The sequence below is a fragment of the Notolepis coatsorum genome, assembly GCF_963971535.1.
Source record: "Notolepis coatsorum genome assembly, contig: SUPER_15_unloc_1, whole genome shotgun sequence".
Taxonomy (NCBI): Eukaryota; Metazoa; Chordata; class Actinopteri; order Aulopiformes; family Paralepididae; genus Notolepis; species Notolepis coatsorum.
The window spans coordinates 3,024,901-3,044,278 of record NW_028174866.1 but is presented as its reverse complement, the minus strand read 5'-3'; the positions used below and the strand labels follow the sequence as shown (position 1 = coordinate 3,044,278).

At 44.7% G+C, this 19,378-nt stretch overlaps 2 protein-coding genes across 3 annotated transcripts in view; one reads left to right on the top strand and one right to left on the bottom strand.

Annotated features, from left to right (window-relative positions):
• LOC311242255 (liprin-beta-1-like) overlaps window positions 1-6,928 on the top strand; it is a 117,351-nt gene extending 110,423 nt beyond the window's left edge. For both annotated transcript variants that reach the window (XM_084338454.1, XM_084338453.1), the window contains 3 exons: window positions 2,351-2,509; window positions 4,590-4,655; window positions 6,822-6,928. In XM_084338454.1, the coding sequence (XP_084194580.1) occupies window positions 2,351-2,509; window positions 4,590-4,655; window positions 6,822-6,902 (306 nt within the window). In that variant the 3' untranslated portion in view covers window positions 6,903-6,928. The remainder of the gene's footprint in view (window positions 1-2,350; window positions 2,510-4,589; window positions 4,656-6,821) is intronic.
• Window positions 6,929-11,658: 4,730 nt separating this feature from the next.
• cyb5r3 (cytochrome b5 reductase 3) overlaps window positions 11,659-19,378 on the bottom strand; it is a 33,722-nt gene continuing 26,002 nt past the window's right edge. Inside the window, exons 7-9 of the mRNA XM_084338452.1 lie at window positions 18,891-18,976; window positions 12,551-12,650; window positions 11,659-12,343 (exon numbers count right to left, since the gene is read on the bottom strand). Of these exons, the coding sequence (XP_084194578.1) occupies window positions 12,171-12,343; window positions 12,551-12,650; window positions 18,891-18,976 (359 nt within the window). The 3' untranslated portion in view covers window positions 11,659-12,170. The remainder of the gene's footprint in view (window positions 12,344-12,550; window positions 12,651-18,890; window positions 18,977-19,378) is intronic.

The window sequence follows — 19,378 nt, the reverse complement described above, 5'->3', positions numbered from 1 at the left end:
ATAGGAGACCAGCGTCATCACAGAGTAGAGCCTCAGCCGGCCTATAGGAGACCAGCGTCATCACAGAGTAGAGTAGAGCCTCAGCCGGCCTATAGGAGACCAGCGTCATCACAGAGTAGAGCCTCAGCCGGCCTATAGGAGACCAGCGTCATCACAGAGTAGAGCCTCAGCCGGCCTATAGGAGACCAGCGTCATCACAGAGTAGAGTAGAGCCTCAGCCGGCCTATAGGAGACCAGCGTCATCACAGAGTAGAGCCTCAGCCGGCCTATAGGAGACCAGCGTCATCACAGAGTAGAGTAGAGCCTCCGCCGGCCTATAGGAGACCAGCGTCATCACAGAGTAGAGTAGAGCCTCAGCCGGCCTATAGGAGACCAGCGTCATCACAGAGTAGAGCCTCAGCCGGCCTATAGGAGACCAGCGTCATCACAGAGTAGAGCCTCAGCCGGCCTATAGGAGACCAGCGTCATCACAGAGTAGAGCCTCAGCCGGCCTATAGGAGACCAGCGTCATCACAGAGTAGAGCCTCAGCCGGCCTATAGGAGACCAGCGTCATCACAGAGTAGAGCCTCCGCCGGCCTATAGGAGACCAGCGTCATCACAGAGTAGAGTAGAGCCTCAGCCGGCCTATAGGAGACCAGCGTCATCACAGAGTAGAGCCTCAGCCGGCCTATAGGAGACCAGCGTCATCACAGAGTAGAGCCTCAGCCGGCCTATAGGAGACCAGCGTCATCACAGAGTAGAGTAGAGCCTCAGCCGGCCTATAGGAGACCAGCGTCATCACAGAGTAGAGTAGAGCCTCAGCCGGCCTATAGGAGACCAGCGTCATCACAGAGTAGAGTAGAGCCTCAGCCGGCCTATAGGAGACCAGCGTCATCACAGAGTAGAGTAGAGCCTCAGCCGGCCTATAGGAGACCAGCGTCATCACAGAGTAGAGCCTCAGCCGGCCTATAGGAGACCAGCGTCATCACAGAGTAGAGCCTCAGCCGGCCTATAGGAGACCAGCGTCATCACAGAGTAGAGCCTCAGCCGGCCTATAGGAGACCAGCGTCATCACAGAGTAGAGCCTCAGCCGGCCTATAGGAGACCAGCGTCATCACAGAGTAGAGTAGAGCCTCAGCCGGCCTATAGGAGACCAGCGTCATCACAGAGTAGAGCCTCAGCCGGCCTATAGGAGACCAGCGTCATCACAGAGTAGAGCCTCAGCCGGCCTATAGGAGACCAGCGTCATCACAGAGTAGAGCCTCAGCCGGCCTATAGGAGACCAGCGTCATCACAGAGTAGAGTAGAGCCTCAGCCGGCCTATAGGAGACCAGCGTCATCACAGAGTAGAGCCTCAGCCGGCCTATAGGAGACCAGCGTCATCACAGAGTAGAGTAGAGCCTCAGCCGGCCTATAGGAGACCAGCGTCATCACAGAGTAGAGCCTCAGCCGGCCTATAGGAGACCAGCGTCATCACAGAGTAGAGCCTCAGCCGGCCTATAGGAGACCAGCGTCATCACAGAGTAGAGCCTCAGCCGGCCTATAGGAGACCAGCGTCATCACAGAGTAGAGCCTCAGCCGGCCTATAGGAGACCAGCGTCATCACAGAGTAGAGCCTCAGCCGGCCTATAGGAGACCAGCGTCATCACAGAGTAGAGCCTCAGCCGGCCTATAGGAGACCAGCGTCATCACAGAGTAGAGCCTCAGCCGGCCTATAGGAGACCAGCGTCATCACAGAGTAGAGCCTCAGCCGGCCTATAGGAGACCAGCGTCATCACAGAGTAGAGCCTCAGCCGGCCTATAGGAGACCAGCGTCATCACAGAGTAGAGCCTCAGCCGGCCTATAGGAGACCAGCGTCATCACAGAGTAGAGTAGAGCCTCAGCCGGCCTATAGGAGACCAGCGTCATCACAGAGTAGAGCCTCAGCCGGCCTATAGGAGACCAGCGTCATCACAGAGTAGAGTAGAGCCTCAGCCGGCCTATAGGAGACCAGCGTCATCACAGAGTAGAGCCTCAGCCGGCCTATAGGAGACCAGCGTCATCACAGAGTAGAGCCTCAGCCGGCCTATAGGAGACCAGCGTCATCACAGAGTAGAGCCTCAGCCGGCCTATAGGAGAGGCTCTAGGGGAGCAGGCTCAGCCGGCCTATAGGAGAGGCTCAACTCAAGATCAACAAGGTTCCTTTATTGCCACACAGGTTGGTGGTACAGAGTGTATTCAGCTCTACAGTACATACAACTAGAACATAGATACATTTACCCCCCCCACTGTGTTGTGGTTCTCCTGGTTCTCCTCCTCTGACACTGTGGTGTGGTTCTCCTGGTTCTCCTCCTCTGACACTGTTGTGGTTCTCCTGGTTCCCCTCTCAGCCCAGGAGGATGTCGTTCGGGAGCTTCGGAACGCTGCGGAAGAAGCGTCAGGATGAAGGTGACGAGTACGTCTGCCCCCTGAACGTAGAGATGCCCAAGAACAGCAGCTTCCAGAGAGGCCTGGGGCTCTACGAGGACCACCTGGACCCACTGGAGCAGGTACAGTACCACCTGGACCCACTGGAGCAGGTACAGTACCACCTGGACCCACTGGAGCAGGTACAGGACCACCTGGACCCACTGGAGCAGGTACAGTACCACCTGGACCCACTGGAGCAGGTACAGTACCACCTGGACCCACTGGAGCAGGTACAGGACCACCTGGACCCACTGGAGCAGGTACAGTACGAGCCAGGGTTTAAAGACCCTGGACTGCACAGGCAACGCCATCCCATGTGTACTGTACTGTACACTCACAGCTCCATCCCATGTGTACTGTACTGTACACTCACAGCTCCATCCCATGTGTACTGTACTGTACACTCACAGCTCCATCCCATGTTTACATAATAATAACTAGACAATTCCGCGCGGGGGAAATTGTGAAAGTGTGGGTGACGCCTGTGCACCGCCGGCCAACGGGAGAGGGTCTCTCGCGAGTCTCTATGACAAACAAAAAAAACGTATTAAAAAACTTTTCCAAGTTTTAACATTTTTTGGAACTTTTCCGAGTTTTTTCAAATTTTTCAGAATTTTTCAGACTTTTCCGAGTTTTTTAAATGTTTCTGACTTTTCCGAGTTTAACATTTTTTCTGACTTTTCTGTTTTAAAATTTTTTCTGACTTTTCAGAGTAAATTTTTTAAAATGTTTGACTTTTCTGACTTTTTTTTATTTTTCTGACTTTTCCGAGTTTATTAAATTTTTCAGGACTAAGGTGTGGCCTAATGGGGACGTGGTCTAAGGATCGGGGGAGTGGTCAACATCGACCAATGAAAGAGGATATCCCTACCGAGTCCAATGGGTCAACATAGACCAATGAAAGAGCACATCCCTACTGAGTACAATGACATAACCCGCAAGACAGAGGGCGCTGTCAAGCAATTCAGTACTGCTACACAGAGGGGCGATTAAGGGTTAAGTCCATGAGAGGTCATTGGCAGGTCAGCTGTAGCCATGGGCCATGAGCCACACACCTGTTACCTAATTAGGCACGAATGACTTGCACTTTCGATACAATGCATTTCAATGAGGGCAGACGCATGACTGCATTGTCACGATGATTAAAAGCAAACGATAAGAGATGAAGCGTAGATGAGCACTTCAAGGAGTAGGTGAAGGGTTGTGTGCGATATTGTGGCATTCCGTCGACAATTGTGGCCGCGGTGACGATCGGAACACAAGGGGGGAAAAGCGATAAAACCAGCCTATTCCTAGAGTGCGAACACATTGGGGAGGAGAACCTTCAAACAAATGGTCATCAGTTGAGATAGAAATGTCCAATTCCATTTATTTTTCTTTTGTGAGCGAGCCGACAGCCGTGTCATCGTTTTGATGTTATTTTTATATTTTTTTTATTATTTCAACTCCTCCACTCTAACTTGCCATTAATTTCCAATGGGACCGAAATGTTCCCGTTTAAAGTCGATTCTTGGCCAAACGGTGCGGTGAAACTTTCCGAAAAAAGCAATAGCGCTGTGACTTGGAGCAAGCCGTCGTTTTGATACCTTTCACGTGTATGGGGCGCGAACGCTCTGGCGGGAGTTGTGTTTGCAAAATCGGCGGAATAAAGAAATAAAGGGTAGTATAGATTACTATAGTGTGGGTGGCAACCTGGCTTCGCCAGGTCACCCACACTAATAATAATAAATCTAATTTGTATAGCGCCTTTCAGGAAACCCAAGGTCGCTTCACAGTCAACAAACACTCACAACTCTCATCTCATGTTTACCTAAACACTCACAACTGGTGTCATAAGATGTCCTCACTTTACGGGAGCTACAGTAGCTAGACATGGACTCCAGAGGAGGAGGTACTGTACTGTCCAGGGAGAGAACCTCTAACCAGACTGTCAGCCAGGAGGCAGAACCCTGTCGAAGACTCTGAAAGTCAGGGTAGGAGTCTCACTTACCACAGGATCTGTCCGGCTATAAGGATCGTGTTGGAAGGGCAACTCTCCCTGAATGACATGGTATAAGATTCCATGCAACAAGAAACTTGTAATAACTCTCTGTAATAACTTTTAATTTTCATTTGAATTGTCTCTGATCCACAACCCTCTGTGTATTTTCTTTTCAACAGATGGAGGACTCAGAAGGGACTGTTAGACAGATAGGGGCGTTCTCAGACGGCATCAACAATCTGACGGTAAGAGCCTGTCCCTCGCTCTCCACTCAAAACAAAAGGTGATGGTGTCTTTGTAGCTACAGCTCTGACACTGTGGAGCGCTCTTCCTATAGGCATACGATCTGCCGTCTCTGTTGGCGCCTTTTTAAAAAGCAGTTGACAAAATTATCCAAACTGGCCTTTATTCTGTAATTTTGAGTGTTTTGTTTAAGGTTGTTGTTTTTGTGGTCATATTTTCAACAGTTTTTACTCTTTGTGACTCTGCTCTGTGAAAGGTGCTCTACTAAATAAACGTTACTTACTTACTTACTTACTTACTTACTTACTTACTTACTTACTTACTTACTTACTTACTTACTTACTTACTTACTTACTTACTTACTTACTTACTTACTTACTTACTTACTTACTTACTTACTTACCATCACACAGTACCTGATAAGGGGTTATTTCCACTGTGTTAGTAAGAAGACAGAAAATGTAACAAAAGCAACACATCTAAAGTCATTAATACTCAATTGTCTGAATTGTAATATAACAAAACAAGGAAAGTGTACTTGATTTATCCTTCTCCATGTAGTTCTACACGATCCAGTTGTAGTTCTACAGAGTCCAGGTCCAGGCACAGCTGCGAGTTGTGTATATAACAGTCTTTAGGGCCTCGAGGTATTTGAAGTGTGTTGGCACCGTGCCTTCCTCTGGGAGCTGGAACACCCTGAGGAAGACCAAGTGCGTCTTTTTGTTTTAGTTATCTTTCAATATACACAGCTCTTAGGTGTGCCTGGAGATGTTTTCTTTTTATTTATTCATAATTAATTTATAAATAGTATAACTTTATTTTTCGTTTTACTAAAGGTTTTATTGAAATGCAGATGTGCTCCTGGTGCCTGTGTGATTGATTGATTGAATGAAAATGTTATTAACAGATTGCAGAATGGGTACAATACAGTACGGCTCAATACACACAATTGTTAAGGGGATGCAGACCAGAGAAAGACTTTCGTCTTGTTTACATCAGGGTCCCCCATTTTCAATTCATCAGGACATATATGACATACATGACATACAGATAGACAGTACTGCTACATCTATACATTTATGACATACCAGATTTGCAAATACAGTACTGTTTGTGATACAAAAAGAGTCCAGAAAAGAGAGTATATACATTTGACGTAAAAACTGTACATTGGAGGAGGTTGGGTGGGGGGGAAACACTGTACAGCTGTACAAGCAAAACTGTACATTGGAATATTGACAACCATACTAGGTAATTTACTGTACATTGGAGGGGGTTGTGTTAGGACATTTACAGGGGCCAGTTTCGAATTGCAGTCTCCCGTAGGTGTTCTTTGAGAGTGGTTTTGAAAGTGGGTAGTGATTCACATTCCATTACAGCTTTGGGTAGGGCGTTCCACATTGATGTGGCATAATTGCAAAACGTGTTTAGTCCCTTGTTTGAGCCGAATCTGGGTTTAACATGATTTGTGGAGCTCCCTCTGGTGTTGTGATTGTGGAATTCACTGACCTTTGGGAAGTATTTTGACATGTACATGGGTACCTTGGTCGTGTAGTGTATCTTGTAGACCAGGCCCATTGCAAGTTGCTGTACTCTGTCGTCTACTCTAAGCCATCCTAGGTTGTCAAAGTGGGCAGGGGTGAGGTGGGTTCTGGGGTTCAGGTCAAGTAGTAGTCTGACCAGTTTGTTTTGAGATGTTTGTAATTTCGTTTTTAGCGCCTTTGAGGTGCTTTGGTACCATGAGGTGCAAGCATAGTCGTAGTACCGTTGAATGAGTGCTCCTGCCAGATTCTTCAGGGTATTCTTGTTTACCAGAGAGGAGATCCGGTACAAGAATCGAGTTCGTTGGTTGATTTTTTTTATTACATTGGATGCCATTTTGTCACAGGAAAGATTTGCCTCTAGGATGGAACCCAGGTAGGTAATTTCATCTTTCCTTGTGACAATATTGTCACCCACTGTAACTGAGAAGCCGTCGGTCTTGCTGAGTTTGTTATTTGAACCGAAGAGAATGGACTCTGTTTTGCCCATGTGTAATGATAGTTTGTTATCAGCGAGCCATATGCAGATTTTGCCGAGTTCCGAGCCGAGTGTTGTACATATCTTCTGCGTTGACAGTATAAGTATACAGTACAGTATGTGTCTGATCCTCTCGTGTTTATGTTCAGATCATGCTGAAGGACGACGTGTTCTTCGAAAGCTCCACCGGCTCCCCAGAGCTCACCATGGAGGAGGACTCTAACGTGTGAGGGGGGAGGAGCTCACCATGGAGGAGGACTCTAACGTGTGAGGGGGGAGGGGCTCACCATGGAGGACTCTAACGTGTGAGGGGGGAGGGGCTCACCATGGAGGAGGACTCTAACGTGTGAGGGGGGAGGAGCTCACCATGGAGGAGGACTCTAACGTGTGAGGGGGGAGGGGCTCACCATGGAGGAGGACTCTAACGTGTGAGGGGGGAGGAGCTCACCATGGAGGAGGACTCTAACGTGTGAGGGGGGAGGAGCTCACCATGGAGGAGGACTCTAACGTGTGAGGGGGGAGGGGCTCACCATGGAGGAGGACTCTAACGTGTGAGGGGGGAGGGGCTCACCATGGAGGAGGACTCTAATGTGTGAGGGGGGAGGGGCTCACCATGGAGGAGGACTCCAACGTGTGAGGGGCCCTCTCTGTCGCCATGCCAACCCAGGACTGTGAAAAGGATTAAACTGTGCCAAACATCATTCCTGTTCCACCCCGACCTTTTTTTCTGGAACCTTTAAGATCTCTGCCCAGGACTGTGTAGGGGGGGGGGGGGTAGAAGGCAGGGTCTCCAGCAAATAAAGGACACCTCCACGCATGAATTGAAAAAATGTAAACATTTTACGCGGGAAGGGTTGGGTGCCCCCCCCCCCCACCCCACCCAAATAGGATACCTCTTTTTGACGTGCATCTTGCCCCGATATATCTTCACTTACCATCTTGCCCTAACTAAAAATATATGCAGAACACAACATCACTAAATGCTTCCAATAGGGCCACTTTGTGTCTGACGGGGCAGAGGCCTTCGTCGTTTTACTCTGAGTCCGTCACAATCTTGTCAAGTTGTCGTGACTTCATAAGTGTAACCGGCCTCCGTTACAGTGTATATTTATTGAAATTTAAGGAACTGTACTGCATGAACTGAAAATGCAGCATCTAGTGTGTTTCTATACCTCTTTGTGCATTTATATCATTATGAGAACATGTGCTTTTGTTGTGTTTTTGAATATCCACAGCATGCAGAGCATATTTCTCCCTTTCCAGTGTCTGTCTTCAGGGCTTCTCCCAACAGCTGCTGCCGAGTGTCCCTACCACCTGAATGCTGCTGGTTGACTACATGTCTTCTTGTGGCCTCTAGTCACGTCAATTTGGTTTCTGGTACTTAAAAATGTTCCCCTATTATTGTGACTGCGGTTAACACGTGGAAACCAAAACGTTTGTTTCTCGTAAAAAGGAATTCTCCACAACCCAGTGGTATTTTAACGCAAGCCTTCGCCATATCAGTCGAGACTATGTACCGATGGATTTCTTTTTTAAGTTTGTTAATAAACGTTATAAAATGTGTATTTTCTGAGGACATGTGTGTGTGTGGTCTTTTTTTATAGTCAACATTATGGATTTCAAAATAAATTCATTACAATTGATGTGATTTCCCGTGCCCCGAGATCAGATGAGAACGGGGGGAAAGAAAAGATCATGTGCAAATCTGTACTCGATTTTGAAATCTCTTCATAAAAGGTGCTTCTCGGATTACGAATCCATGCTGACAGAAATCCAAGGGCTTCCATAAGATTGAGATCTAAAGGGGATTGGAAATAACATCTAGTCCAAGTAATTGTAAAAATATATATTTTTTAAGGATCAGTTTCAGGCACATTACTGGTGATTATTTAATTAGCACAAATCCATCTACATGTTTGTTCTGATTCAGTTGGTTATATACTTGTCTGCCTCAACCCTGAACGTGTACCGAGGTGGTATGAACATAACTCTTACTCTTCAAGTTGTGACATAGATTCTAAAATCTTGGCCATGTTATTGAATGTGCTGTTGTCATTACCAGTAGCAACCCACCACAAGCCTTTAGGTTTATAGAATATTGCTGTCGAACGACATTAGCTAAGACTTGTGTTACAGTCCTAGTGAAGGTCGCTGAGCCCTTGTTACATATCCAGTACAATCACAACCAGGGGTGTAAAGTACTTGAGTAATTGTACTTCGTTACAATACTTGAGTAAAGTACAAATCCCTAAACACAGTACTTAAGTATTATTAGGTTTGTATACTTTGTACTTTTACTCTATTACATTTCAGAGAAAAAAATACATACTTTTTACTCCTTATATTTAAAATGCCGACCTACAAAGTACAAATCTCACAGGTCTAACCATTTGAATTACCGTAATTCTCGCACTATAAGCCGCACCTGAATATAAACCGCAGCAGCTAAATTGAATGGTGTGTACATATATAAGCTGCAGGTGTTTTAATGTTTAATTACCATATGTAATTAGCATTGGGACACAATACTGTCGGACAAATAACAAGAATTAACTCATTTACAAGTTGTATTAAGTTTAGCAAATAAGGGAACAGATAAATAACATTTCAATGCAGTCAAAAAAGCAATATTTCGATTTTTACATTTTCGGGTTTGGTCACGTCGAGTCACATAAGCCGCACCGTTATATAAGTCGCAGGGTCGAAAAATGGGGAGAAAAGGCGCGGCTTATAGTCAGAAAATTACGGTAGTATATTTGTTTCTCTGGCCGAACTAACGTTAACGTTATTAATCCTGCGGCCGCACTTTATTTAAAAACAGCCAATCAAATTCCCATCAATGGAAAATGAACCCGCCCATACCCATGCTGATTGGTCCTTGTGCAAGACTAGAAAGTGGGGATCTTTGATTAAACACCTGCTATCAGAAGAATGCAGTCAGCAAAAAAGTTTACGTTTTCTTTATAGTACTTAAGTACATTTAAAAGTAGAAACTTTGACTTTTACTCAAGTGTGTTTTTAAGCCAGATACTCTGACTTTTACTTGAGTACGATTTTGAGCCGGTACCCATACTTTCACTAAGTATAATTTCTGGGTACTTTTTACAGCCTTGATCACAAGTGACCCAGTACACTGCAGCCACAGTATTTTACTGTTGGTCAATAAGCAACTACACTAGTTTAGACATTGTGTATTTTTTAGGAGCTTGTATACGCTGCAAAGTTCTGTCTTTCTACACTTATCACAGTAAAGTACATCTCATTTCCACAGGTGTTCATGTTAAATGCAACAAGTAAGATGTGAGAAGGCCGTCGACACTTGACGACCACCCGACTACCTTCATTGTACAAAAAAAGGTTGCATGAGACTTTAAATATAACATTTTATTTGACAAACATGTTGCATAACCAAATAAAAGTAGCCAACGATGCGAGACTTGAAATGAACAGACAATTCAAAACAAAGAAATAAGTAACCACATCAAGATATCAACCCAAACAGCATGGCAGAGCAGTTCAACAATTTTTGGAACAGCAAAAATATAATATTTGCATGATACATAGATATAATAGAAGCATGTGATCACAAATGTTTCAATAGTGCATAAAAACGTGTCTCTTAACCAAAACTTTGCAAGTGTTAAGGCACTCAGATTAAAGCCCAAGATACGCCTCGAGCCTTCAGATACATTGATTATATTCCCCAGCAGAACACTAGATCATGTTTACCAGTTTGTAATTGTAATCACATCCTCTTCTCCACACGTAAGGGGTGAGGCTCCGCGTAGTGCTTTAAAACCGTTTAACGCACACCTACAAGTTGATTACTCCGCTTATACCATGGTAAATTGGCAACAATATAAAATAAAAGCATTCGCTAATCTTTGGTGAAGGTTTTACACCTGCGGTTCCTTCCTGGTTGATAAGTCAGCTGTGCTTGCTGCTTGATAACGAGTACGCTTTGACAGCCGTGCTCTTAATGTTGCTATGGTTACAAGGTAGGGTAGCGGATTAATCTAGAACGGTGACTAAACTTCATAGTAGACTACACCATGTTTTGAGATGTGTGTGTTTATTAAACGGTTCTAACGCACACCTGCAGGCCGATCAGAAAAGAGGATTCACCCAGACCACGTCATCGCATCTCATTGCAGAAATCAGCTCCAGGCGCAGATGACGAGTAGTGACAAGATGCTGATGTTGGTGTCAACACCTGTAGTTACAAGATGCTGATGTTGGTGTCAACACCTGTAGTTACAAGATGCTGATGTTGGTGTCAACACCTGTAGTTACAAGATGCTGATGTTGGTGTCAACACCTGTAGTTACAAGATGCTGATGTTGGTGTCAACACCTGTAGTTACAAGATGCTGATGTTGGTGTCAACACCTGTAGTTACAAGATGCTGATGTTGGTGTCAACACCTGTAGTTACAAGATGCTGATGTTGGTGTCAACACCTGTAGTTACAAGGTGCTGATGTTGGTGTCAACACCTGTAGTTACAAGATGCTGATGTTGGTGTCAACACCTGTAGTTACAAGATGCTGATGTTGGTGTCAACACCTGTAGTTACAAGATGCTGATGTTGGTGTCAACACCTGTAGTTACAAGATGCTGATGTTGGTGTCAACACCTGTAGTTACAAGATGCTGATGTTGGTGTCAACACCTGTAGTTACAAGATGCTGATGTTGGTGTCAACACCTGTAGTTACAAGATGCTGATGTTGGTGTCAACACCTGTAGTTACAAGATGCTGATGTTGGTGTCAACACCTGTAGTTACAAGATGCTGATGTTGGTGTCAACACCTGTAGTTACAAGATGCTGATGTTGGTGTCAACACCTGTAGTTACAAGGTGCTGATGTTGGTGTCAACACCTGTAGTTACAAGATGCTGATGTTGGTGTCAACACCTGTAGTTACAAGATGCTGATGTTGGTGTCAACACCTGTAGTTACAAGATGCTGATGTTGGTGTCAACACCTGTAGTTACAAGATGCTGATGTTGGTGTCAACACCTGTAGTTACAAGATGCTGATGTTGGTGTCAACACCTGTAGTTACAAGATGCTGATGTTGGTGTCAACACCTGTAGTTACAAGATGCTGATGTTGGTGTCAACACCTGTAGTTACAAGATGCTGATGTTGGTGTCAACACCTGCAAATAGTGAGCTGAGTGTTACAACTCAAAAGACCAGACCGTGTTCCCACACACTTCCACGCCGATGTCAACTCACTGATACTCATTCAAAGAACAACACAAAATGGTCCACACTGCGGTTCTATCGTATGATGTCAACCATGACATAAATATATAGTGCAAGAGTGCTTATGGTGCTTTAGGGGTCGAGCCGATAACGGAGCCCTGGGTCACACTTTAATTGCCCCACGCCTAGGCATGGAGGAGTGGCCTATTGCCCCACAGGCCTGACGCCTAGGCATGGAGGCGTGGCCTATTGCCCCACAGGCCTGACGCCTAGGCATGGAGGCGTGGCCTCTTAGAAGTTGAACCGTTGGCTGCTGGAATGGCCAACCTTGTCCAGATTAGGGTTGCAGGCAAACTGGATCATGGGAGGCGGCCCGCACATGAAAACGACGGCGTCATCGCTGGGTGCGGGCAGGTGGTCTCGCACCATGTCTTCACTGATGAATCCTTCACTGTATTCCCAGTCTGAAGCACAGAGAGGGGTCAACGGTCAAACCAAGTAGAAGACAGTAATAGCACAGTGTTTATTCAAGCTAATTGACCCAGCTCTCAAATTCCCATCCCATCTCAATACAGTTGTGATTGGAGGATCAAGAGAAGAGGGCGGGTTTGAGATGGGTCAGTTACACATGACCGAATCTGCTAGCCATTAGCTCAACAGGAAGTGCCTACCCTCCGGGGCCTTGTCCACGGTGAACCACAGCTTAAAGCGATCGGGGTGGTTGGCCGCGATCTCTTCCAACTCTGGCCGTAGCAGGATGTCCTTCTCGGTCTGTGATGACACACAGGGGAAGAAGGGCATGTGGTATTTATAGTAACGACCCTGACCTGACCTCTCTCTGGTTCAGTGCATCCCCCAGGACTTCAGATCAGGGTCGTTACAGCCGGCTACGCAATACAGCACGGATACATTTCATTTTCAAACCTTGATTTATTGTCGAAGAGACATACAAAAACAACAACACAAATAAAGATGAAGGAAAAGAAAATCTGTTTAGATAATTAGACGTTGAATAAAAAACACAGACAAGGAAAAATAAAGAAAGATCAACATTAAAAACAGTTACAGACTGAAGCAGGGAGATTTGTAATCATGTTTTCAAATTGTCCGTAGGAGAGTGGAGTATTGACTTTGAGTTGAAGAGCATTCCAAGGAGCCGGGACATTAAGACGAGAGGCTGCCTTTCCAAGCTCAGTCTGTACTCTGGGGATCTTAAGCGTGATGTCATGCTCTCACTAGTCAGCTGACATGTACAGTATCTTCCATCTACAGTATATAAAGGAGGAGACAGAGCACTGTGGTGGGGGGAATTCATAACACCAACTTACTTGGTGCAAAACAAAACATATTTCAGAGAAAATAATTAAATGTGATGTGATTTAATAAAAAAAAATTATGTTGAGTAACATCGTAATGCATTACTTTTTTAGGTGAAATGTGAGTTTTAAAAGACTGCTGGTCAGTGGTGTCATCTAGTCTGAAGTAGGGCTGGGCAATGAATCGAATTTAAATTACCAGTTAAATTACTGTTATTAAACCCTTCCTTCACAGTGGTGCGCTTATAATTATTTTCATTTTCTCAAGGTTCTGGTTCATAGCTATTTTTTCATCTACATCATTTTACTGAGCAGTAGTTAAAGATACAGTACAATGACGGTTTCATTGGGTCATACAATATTGCTTATTGTGGAATGTTAATGTCATAATAAAGTACAATTGTTTTTCAGCTTCAGAAGTATCATTTGTTTTGTTATAAATGTTTTAAGTCAGCCTCTCTGAGCACTGAGGGGGCGTGGCCTTATATACTGTACTCCTCCTCCGAGTCATATCAGGGGGGGCGTGGCCTTATATACTGTACTCCTCCTCCACTGAGTCATATCAGGGGGGGCGTGGCCTTATATACTGTACTCCTCCACTGAGTCATATCAGGGGGGGCGTGGCCTTATATACTGTACTCCACTGAGTCATATCAGGGGGGCGTGGCCTTATATACTGTACTCCTCCTCCACTGAGTCATATCAGGGGGGCGTGGCCTTATATACTGTACTCCTCCTCCACTGAGTCATATCAGGGGGGCGTGGCCTTATATACTGTACTCCTCCTCCACTGAGTCATATCAGGGGGGCGTGGCCTTATATACTGTACTCCTCCTCCACTGAGTCATATCAGGGGGGGCGTGGCCTTATATACTGTGCTCCTCCTCCACTGAGTCATATCAGGGGGGGCGTGGCCTTATATACTGTACTCCTCCTCCACTGAGTCATATCAGGGGGGGGCGTGGCCTTATATACTGTACTCCTCCTCCACTGAGTCATATCAGGGGGGCGTGGCCTTATATACTGTACTCCTCCTCCACTGAGTCATATCAGGGGGGCGTGGCCTTATATACTGTACTCCTCCTCCACTGAGTCATATCAGGGGGGCGTGGCCTTATATACTGTACTCCTCCTCCACTGAGTCATATCAGGGGGGCGTGGCCTTATATACTGTACTCCTCCTCCACTGAGTCATATCAGGGGGGCGTGGCCTTATATACTGTACTCCTCTTCCGCTGAGTCATATCAGGGGGGCGTGGCCTTATATACTGTACTCCTCTTCCGCTGAGTCATATCAGGGGGGCGTGGCCTTATATACTGTACTCCTCCTCCGCTGAGTCATATCAGGGGGGGGGGGGGGCAATCAGAGCAGCTAGATGTGATATAAGGTTAACCCTTTCACTACCACACTACATAAGGTTAACCCTTTCACTACCACACTACAGAAGGTTAACCTTTCACTACCACACTACAGGTTAACCTTTCACTACCACACTACAGAAGGTTAACCTTTCACTACCACACTACAGAAGGTTAACCCTTTCACTACCACACTACAGACGGTTTACCTTTCACTACCACACTACAGAAGGTTAACCTTTCACTACCACACTACATAAGGTTAACCCTTTCACTACCACACTACAGACGGTTAACCTTTCACTACCACACTACAGAAGGTTAACCTTTCACTACCACACTACAGGTTAACCTTTCACTACCACACTACAGGTTAGCCCTTTCACTACCACACTACAGAAGGTTAACCTTTCACTACCACACTACAGAAGGTTAACCTTTCACTACCACACTACATAAGGTTAACCCTTTCACTACCACACTACAGACGGTTAACCTTTCACTACCACACTACAGAAGGTTAACCTTTCACTACCACACTACAGGTTAACCTTTCACTGCCACACGACAAAGTGTTAACCTTTCACTACCACACTACAGAAGGTTAACCTTTCACTACCACACTACAGGTTAACCTTTCACTACCACACTACAGAAGGTTAACCTTTCACTACCACACTACAGGTTAGCCCTTTCACTACCACACTACAGAAGGTTAACCTTTCACTACCACACTACAGAAGGTTAACCCTTTCACTACCACACTACAGACGGTTTACCTTTCACTACCACACTACAGAAGGTTAACCTTTCACTACCACACTACATAAGGTTAACCCTTTCACTACCACACTACAGACGGTTAACCTTTCACTACCACACTACAGAAGGTTAACCTTTCACTACCACACTACAGAAGGTTAACCTTTCACTACCACACTACAGAAGGTTAACCTTTCACTACCACACTACAGAAGGTTAACATTTCACTACCACACTACAGAAGGTTAACCTTTCACTACCACACTACAGAAGGTTAACCTTTCACTATCACACTACAGAAGGTTAACCTTTCACTACCACACTACAGACGGTTAACCTTTCACTACCACACTACAGAAGGTTAACCCTTTCACTAGCACACTACAGAAGGTTTACCTTTCACTACCACACTACATAAGGTTAACCTTTCACTACCACACTACAGAATGTTTACCTTTCACTACCACACTACAGAAGGTTAACCTTTCACTACCACACTACAGAAGGTTAACCTTTCACTACCACACTACAGGTTAACCTTTCACTGCCACACGACAAAGTGTTAACCTTTCACTACCACACTACAGAAGGTTAACCTTTCACTACCACACTACAGGTTAACCTTTCACTACCACACTACAGGTTAGCCCTTTCACTACCACACTACAGAAGGTTAACCTTTCACTACCACACTACAGAAGGTTAACCCTTTCACTACCACACTACAGACGGTTTACCTTTCACTACCACACTACAGAAGGTTAACCTTTCACTACCACACTACATAAGGTTAACCCTTTCACTACCACACTACAGACGGTTAACCTTTCACTACCACACTACAGAAGGTTAACCTTTCACTACCACACTACAGAAGGTTAACCTTTCACTACCACACTACAGAAGGTTAACATTTCACTACCACACTACAGAAGGTTAACCTTTCACTACCACACTACAGACTGTAGGCCTGCCGCGATAAGCAATAAATCGATTAATCGGCGCGATAATTAAAATGAATGCAATAATTTTGACGGGCGTGATTAATTGCTATTTGCGCGTTTGTTTTAATGAGGCGGAACCAGTACCCCTCGTCAGTCACTCTCCGTGTGGGCGGCCGCTGGCCTTACTACAGAGCACAGCACAGGAGCTCCGTGGGGCAACGCCACATAGCTTAACTACATTTCTCAATAGTGTTGCTCCTTTTAACCAAGTAGCGTTATTTGTAGTGTTAACGTTAGCTATTTTTAGACCCAAGTAGTTACTCGCTACTTCCCGGAGAAACTGGACTGCTAAATAAAGATTAAAGATCTAGCGTTCGTTGATGCTCACTCAATGCTAACAACATTAGCTAAATAGCTAACAAACTAAATACAATGTATAACATAGCTACAACACACAATAACGTTAATACAATTACATGCATCATTGTTTACAATGAACGGGTGGTCAAAGGACTGGACACGGGGACAAGTTAAACATAAATTAATTTATTATAACACAGTTGCGCTCTCGTGCCTACGCACCACAGGGCTATTCTATTATATACGGCTTTGACGCTTCCTCCTCATCGTTGATTGCCTGTAGTAGCTGCATCTAACGTTAGTAGCTAACGTTAAAACTAACCTAAAGTTAGTTGTTCACCAACAATCTATCTCAACATTTGTTTTATCATTAGCTCAAAAACACAGAACCGGACGAGACAAGTTGGCTGCTAGGATAATAACAACAATACTTCCGCTTCGGTCGGTGGGCTTCAAAATAAAAGTCTAAAACACCGGAAAAGACGGAGCGGTGGGCTTCAAAATAAAAGTCTAAAACACCGGAAAATACGTTTATTTTGTACAGCGTTTTCCTCCACGAGTACTCGAGTACATCATGTGATCAATCGATCTGGATTATTTTTGCCCATCCCTAGTTTATCTTGTGCTGAAGTCTCCATTCCAATAGAGATAGTATATATTTTGGTGTTTATTTGATTGTTTCACTGCCTTTTTATTTATTACGTTTCCAGTTTTTTCCTCACAGTTTATTAACATTTTGTACATGGTACCGCGGCGCAAGGTACATTAATAATACAAGTACATGTTAAAAGGATGACACAAAAAGCCAGACAGAGGGCTTGTTTCCAGTTTCAGTTTGTTTTATAATAAACAATCAAACTGAGCATTTTTTTTATTTAGGATATTTAAAATGTCTTCCAATGTTAAATAAAAGTGTATTGCACTTTGAAACGGTGTCCTTGCATTATTATGCTATTATCATTATATTAGTGAATTTTTAAAAGAAAATTGAGAACTTTTGGGAAATACATTTCTCAAAAAAAAATTCTCTAACCGGTCGCAATAATATCGCTTCTCGCGATATTTTCGGGGGCAATTAATCGCCCAGCAAAATGTGTTATCGTGGCAGGCCTAACAGACGGTTAACACTTTCACTACCACACTACAGATGGTTAACCTTTCACTACCACAATACAGAAGGTTAACAATTTCACTACCACACTACAGATGGTTAACCTTTCACTACCACAATACAGAAGGTTAACACTTTCACTATCACACTACAGAAGGTTAACCTTTCACTACCACACTACAGACGGTTAACCTTTCACTACCACACTACAGAAGGTTAACACTTTCACTACCACACTACAGACGGTTAACCTTTCACTATCACACTACAGAAGGTTAACCTTTCACTACCACACTACAGACGGTTAACCTTTCACTACCACACTACAGAAGGTTAACCCTTTCACTACCACACTACAGAAGGTTAACCCTTTCACTACCACACTACAGAAGGTTAACCCTTTCACTACCACACTACAGAAGGTTTACCTTTCACTACCACACTACAGAAGGTTAACCTTTCACTACCACACTACAGATGGTTTACCTTTCACTACCACACTACATAAGGTTAACCTTTCACTACCACACTACAGAAGGTTTACCTTTCACTACCACACTACAGAAGGTTTACCTTTCACTACCACACTACATAAGGTTAACCTTTCACTACCACACTACATAAGGTTAACCTTTCACTACCACACTACAGAAGGTTAACCTTTCACTACCACACTACATAAGGTTAACCTTTCACTACCACACTACAGAAGGTTAACCTTTCACTACCACACTACAGAAGGTTAACCTTTCACTACCACACTACAGAAGGTTAACCTTTCACTACCACACTACAGAAGGTTAACCTTTCACTACCACACTACATAAGGTTGACCTTTCACTACCACACTACATAAGGTTAACCTTTCACTACCACACTACATAAGGTTAACCTTTCACTACCACACTACAGAAGGTTTACCTTTCACTACCACACTACAGAAGGTTTACCTTTCACTACCACACTACAGAAGGTTAACCCTTTCACTACCCCACTACAGACGGTTTACCTTTCACTACCACACTACCGATGGTCTGTAGTGTGGTAGTGAAAGGGTTAACCTTCTATAGTGGGGTAGTGAAAGGGTTAACCTTCTAGTGTGGTAGTGAAAGGGTTAAGTTGACCTTGTGATCCTGCTAGGATTGCTGGTCAGACTCACCTGGTTGGCAAACAGCAGGTGACACACGGTGGGGTCCTTGGGATCCTTCATGATCGCTGTGATGATCTGCAGCATGGGCGTGATCCCTGAGGGAGGAACAACAATAGATCCATTAAAGGGCGTGATCCCTGAGGGAGAACAACAATAGATCCATTAAAGGGCGTGATCCCTGAGGGAGGAACAACAATAGATCCATTAAAGGGCGTGATCCCTGAGGGAGGAACAACAATAGATCCATTAAAGGGCGTGATCCCTGAGGGAGAACAACAATAGATCCATTAAAGGGCGTGATCCCTGAGGGAGAACAACAATAGATCCATTAAAGGGCGTGATCCCTGAGGGAGAACAACAATAGATCCATTAAAGGGTGTGATCCCTGAGGGAGAACAACAATAGATCCATTAAAGGGCGTGATCCCTGAGGGAGAACAACAATAGATCCATTAAAGGGCGTGATCCCTGAGGGAGAACAACAATAGATCCATTAAA